Source organism: Vigna unguiculata, chromosome 5 (assembly GCF_004118075.2).
Source record: "Vigna unguiculata cultivar IT97K-499-35 chromosome 5, ASM411807v1, whole genome shotgun sequence".
In the NCBI taxonomy this organism is placed as follows: Eukaryota; Viridiplantae; Streptophyta; class Magnoliopsida; order Fabales; family Fabaceae; genus Vigna; species Vigna unguiculata.
The window spans coordinates 8161416-8167095 of NC_040283.1; the positions used below are offsets into that span (position 1 = coordinate 8161416).

Sequence of the window (5680 nt, forward strand, 5' to 3'; positions counted from 1 at the left end):
ATTTATAGTTGGAAAATAATTAAGCATAAGAAAGTGACATGAGAGGAATGAAAGCGCGTTTGGGAGTTATCTGTCATCCAATCATCACCGCTTCTCCATTTTTATTTTCTTCTTCCACACCCAAACAACCATGCACGTTCTTTGTATTATACAAATGTTGAATTCAGAAGAAAAACTGGTTTTTAAAATCAATAAATATAGAATTGTTTTGGAATTTTATTTTCATTAATGTTTGAATTAGTATATCTTAAAACGTAAGATTGTAGATACAGTGAGAAGGGAATTATTTTTCTGATTAAGTTACAGTTTTCTCTTAATAACTCGTCTAATAAAGACTATGAATTAATTATAGATTGTCACGGTACAAGATTTAAATTTTAAGTAAACATAACACACACAAAATCATTTGCATTAATAATTTGTACATAATTATTTTAACTTATTGAATTATGGATAAGGTATTTTTACAGTCCACATTAACTTTATCCAAATAAATATGGTTGTCTGTTCTGAAAAAAAAAAAAATTCTTAAACAAGAATCATTCTAAATCTTCAAAAACATCTTCGTAGTGTGGGCATTCAATGTATGTATATTATATTAATTATTTTTATAGAAATATTTATCATTCGTAGTTCATATATAATAAATACCATACATTAATAAGGATGTGATTTTCACACAAGAATTACTTAGATGAAGTAAAACTAAGTGAAAAATAGATAGTCTCAATTTTTTTTAAAATTAAATTTAAAAATATAGCACAAAAGCCGTCAACAAATTCAATTTTGATGTTACTAATTAAATTGAATATTTTTCATGAATATAAATTAATAAAATTATTTTATACATACAAACGAATGTAATACTTTTCAAATACTAAATATTTTATTTTTATTTAATGTTTTTACTATAAGATAATATAATATTCTTAGTACACCTTACTATTTAAACAATAAAGAAAGTTATACATCTATTAAGAACATGACCGAAGAAAGTTATAGATTTATTAATTAATTTCACTTTTGTTTTGTTTTTCTCTTACAAGTAGGTGTGGTATTTAAGGTAATTTTTATTACGTGTGACACTTTCTCAAACCATTTTCCTCTTCCACCGTTTCTCAGTACTCTTTCCAGCTGCAAGCAACTGCCAAATCCATTCCATTCAAACCCTCAAAACTCGGGATCGTCCCGCTTTGACTCACCGAGTTGCTTTTCAGCTCCTCTTCCCATGGCATAAGGTAAAATACCTTCTTTCTCAAACTTCACTTTTCTTCAATATTCAAACCATCCTCACCCTTACTAGTGATTGCCCCACATCTTTCATTCTTCAACCTGTTGTTCACTGAAAACCTAGTTCATCATTCCCCTCCACCCCTGGATTTTACCGGTTTTGGAAAATCCGGGTCCAAGCTGACCTGATCATAACCCACCACCCCACTTCCCTTTCCTGATCTGGGTTCCTAAAATATAAAATCTTCGCATCGAATTTGTGGTCTTTGATTGTTTTTAAATTATGGGTATGTGTGAATTGTAATTCCCTGCAAGAGGTGTTGGAAATTGTATGGTAGAAAACAAAGCATTTTGGGTTTGAGTTTGGGTTTGGAATTTTGTATCGTGATGTGGAGTATGAATTGGTACTCTGTTTGTGTTCCATTGTTGGTGTGCTTGGTGTTGGCTATTGAGGTTGTTGTAGCACAGGATTTTAAGCCTACAGATAATATCCTGCTGGATTGTGGAGGTCCTCCATCTAGTACTGATACTGATGGCCGTGTATGGACCACTGATGTTGGTTCCAAGTTTGGTTCCTCATCGGAAAAATCCACCACCGCATCGCAGGCTGCAACTCAAGACCCTGCCGTCCCCCAGGTGCCCTACATGACAGCACGTGTGTTCCACGCGCCGTTTACCTATGCTTTCCCGGTGGCTTCCGGTTGGAAGTTCCTCCGCCTGCACTTTTACTCGGCTTCTTACTCCAACCTCAATGCATCTGATGCCCTTTTTGCGGTGACGGCAAATTCATACACGCTTCTTAGGAACTTCAGTGTTGCTCAGACCACCCTGGCTTTGAATTATGCCTACATTTTGAAGGAATATGCCATCTATGTAGAAGGGAAAACCTTGAATGTGACTTTCACTCCATCTACAAATGCATCCAACGCTTACGCGTTTGTTAATGGGATCGAGGTCGTGTCCATGCCTGATATTTATACTTCTACTGATGGAACTACCATGATAGTGGGTACAAATACTGCTTACACTATTGATAACAGCACTGCACTTGAGAATGTTTATAGGTTGAATGTGGGTGGGAATGATATCTCTCCCTCCCATGATACTGGTATGTTTAGGTCATGGTCTGATGATGTTCCCTTCCTCTTTGGCGCTGCATTTGGAGTTACAGAGCCTGCTGATTCAAATGTGAAGTTTGAGTATCCTCCGGGTACACCAAGTTATATTGCTCCACTTGATGTCTACACTACGGCCAGATCAATGGGCCCGAATCCGAAGATCAACACGAATTACAACTTGACTTGGATCTTCAACATTGATTCGGGGTTTTCCTATCTAGTGAGACTTCATTTTGCTGAGGTATCATCAAATATAACCAAGGTTAATCAAAGAGTATTTGATATATTCCTCAATAATCAAACAGCTACTCCACAGGCTGATGTTATTGCCTGGGCAAACATTTTTAGCCTTTCACATTCTAATGGGGTGCCTGTGCATAAAGATTATGTTGTCTTTATTCCCGATGAGGGGGAACCACGGGTGGACCTGTGGCTTGCATTGCATCCAGATCCAACTGAGAAGCCCATGTATTATGATGCTATCTTGAATGGAGTGGAGATCTTCAAAATTAATGCTACTGCAGGAAATCTGGCAGGGACAAATCCTATTCCTCCCCCTGTGCAAGATATAATTGACCCATCAACAGCTAGAACACATAATCATGGTAAATCAAAGAATCATACAGGCATAATTGCGGGAGGTGTTGTTGGAGGAGTTGTTGTAGTACTTGTGATTGGGCTATTTGCTTTAGCTGCATCTCGTCGCCGTAGGCAAGGAAAGGATTCTGGTGCAAGTGAAGGTCCATCTGGCTGGCTTCCCCTTTCTCTTTATGGTAATTCACACTCTGCAGCTTCTGCCAAGACCAACACAACAGGAAGTTATGCTTCCTCTCTCCCATCAAACCTCTGCCGTCATTTCTCATTTGCTGAAATCAAGTCTGCCACAAACAACTTTGATGAGGCTTTGCTTCTTGGTGTGGGAGGATTCGGTAAGGTTTACAAGGGAGAAATTGATGGTGGAACAACCAAAGTTGCAATTAAACGTGGGAATCCACTATCTGAGCAGGGGGTGCATGAGTTCCAAACTGAGATTGAAATGCTGTCTAAACTCCGTCACCGCCACCTTGTTTCTCTTATCGGATACTGTGAAGAAAACACTGAAATGATCCTCGTTTATGATCATATGGCCTATGGAACACTCAGGGAGCATTTGTACAAGACCCAGAAACCTCCACTTCCATGGAAGCAAAGGCTTGAGATATGCATTGGAGCTGCTCGGGGTTTACACTATCTACACACTGGTGCTAAACACACAATCATCCACCGTGATGTGAAAACAACAAACATTTTACTGGACGAGAAGTGGGTGGCCAAGGTTTCTGATTTTGGATTGTCAAAAACAGGTCCAACATTGGATAATACCCATGTAAGTACCGTGGTAAAGGGTAGCTTTGGGTACTTGGATCCAGAATACTTCAGGAGGCAGCAACTAACTGACAAATCAGACGTTTACTCATTTGGGGTGGTTCTCTTTGAGATATTGTGTGCTCGTCCAGCTTTGAACCCAACCCTTGCTAAGGAGCAAGTGAGTCTGGCTGAGTGGGCAGCTCATTGCTACCTCAAAGGCATTCTTGACCAAATCATTGATCCCTATCTAAAAGGCAAGATAGCTCCCGAATGCTTCAAGAAGTTTGCCGAGACTGCGATGAAGTGTGTGGCTGACCAGGGTATTGAAAGGCCATCCATGGGTGATGTCTTGTGGAACCTTGAATTTGCTTTGCAGCTGCAAGAGAGTGCAGAGGAAAGTGGCAACGGCTTTGGCGACATTCACAATGAAGAGGAGCCGATTTATACAGATTCTAAAGGAAAGAAAGACTCTGATGCGATGGCGGGTTATGATGGTAATGTGACTGACTCCAGAAGCAGTGGCATTTCAATGAGCATTGGAGGTAGAAGCTTGGCTAGTGAAGACTCTGATGGGTTAACCCCAAGTGCTGTCTTCTCCCAGATCATGAATCCAAAAGGGCGTTAAAGTTGTGTAGTAACAACACTCTCACTGCATACAGAGCCAATCATTCATTCTGCAGTGCAAGCGGCTTTCACCAAATTTGAATGTTACCCGTTATTCATTTTCCTAATATTTCTATTCATTTCTATGGTTGTTTCTAATTTATTGCGATTATGTAAGTTGTAATTTGTGAACCATGTTATGTAAAGATTGAAGAAGAGCGAACATGTTGTAACGAGGTTGCTATATCTGAATTTTTTGAAACCCTCACTTTCTTCCCAAGATTGATAAAGACGGGCAGAACAAAGATTAAGTGTTCCTTTCTCCCCTTTCTTAATTGAACCACTTTGTTTCTGTGATAAGATAAATTCCTCAAATTGTAAAACAAACTCTGCATTAACTACTGGTTTGTAGGACTACATTATGATAGTCCGAGAGTGTTTTCTATACCAAATCATGCAGGTCAAGTTACTATGTATGCAATGTGATGAGTTTTTACCTCATGGTGTGACTCAAACCAAGCCTGCGCATTATCATGATCATGATCAATGGATTATCGATAAGAATAATCATTATCTATCTAAAAATATCACTAATATAAGAAATTTATGGATCCTACTAACTGAAAGAACTTTAAATATCATAAAATCGTTCCTGAAATATGTTCAACAGGGACAACGTGTGAAGGACTTACAAAGGGAATAACATTTTTCAACGTTTGCTTTGTATGCAAGACTCCATCTCAGTGACACCTGTGGGGTCTGTAAATAAGAAACAGGCCAAGACAGAATGAGGAAACGGACCATTATCATCCATGATGTGACACTTGCACCAAATTCCACATCCATATACCTTCTATTGAAAAAGAAAATCTACTTTTTTCTATTCCTCTCCTCTTCTTATATAATATATCCTATTAATTTAATATTACCTAAATCATCATTTGAAGCATCCATGAATATTCCTATATTTTTGTTCACTCCTGTCTTGATACATTGAGTTGTTTTTATTAGATTATTATAAATAATTACTATTCAGAAACATAGTAATAATTATGTTAATTAAATACTAAAAAATAATGCTTTTGATTATTATTTAATTGCTTAAAAATTAATCATGCATGTATTATTGTTAATTATATATAAAGATATTTTTCTTTAACTTTTTGTTTATAGTTTGCCAAATTGAATGTATATTGGAATTTAATAATATTATTCTTTTGTTGAATTTTGTACTATGTCAATAATTTTAATCAACTTTTTAGTTTGAACAAGTCACACGTGACAACAATACATGGAGCATGGGAAAATCTTGGGGAGGACCAAGACAATGACGAAGAGGCTTTTACTTCATACATTTCATAATTTTTAACTATACTTCGGTA

General features: G+C 37.2%; 1 protein-coding gene across 1 annotated transcript; it reads left to right on the forward strand.

Moving 5' to 3' along the window:
- Positions 1–1079: 1079 nt before the first annotated feature.
- On the forward strand, positions 1080–4619 carry LOC114183241 (receptor-like protein kinase FERONIA). The gene has a single exon (XM_028070176.1). The coding sequence runs from the start codon at positions 1618–1620 to the stop codon at positions 4318–4320; it is 2703 nt and encodes a 900-aa protein (XP_027925977.1). The 5' UTR covers positions 1080–1617; the 3' UTR covers positions 4321–4619.
- The last annotated feature ends 1061 nt before the right edge of the window (positions 4620–5680 follow it).

Coding starts and splice junctions, on each gene's coding strand:
- LOC114183241 (XM_028070176.1), top strand. CDS start 1,618: ATGTGGAGTATGAATTGGTACTCTGTTTGTGTTCCATTGTTGGTGTGC.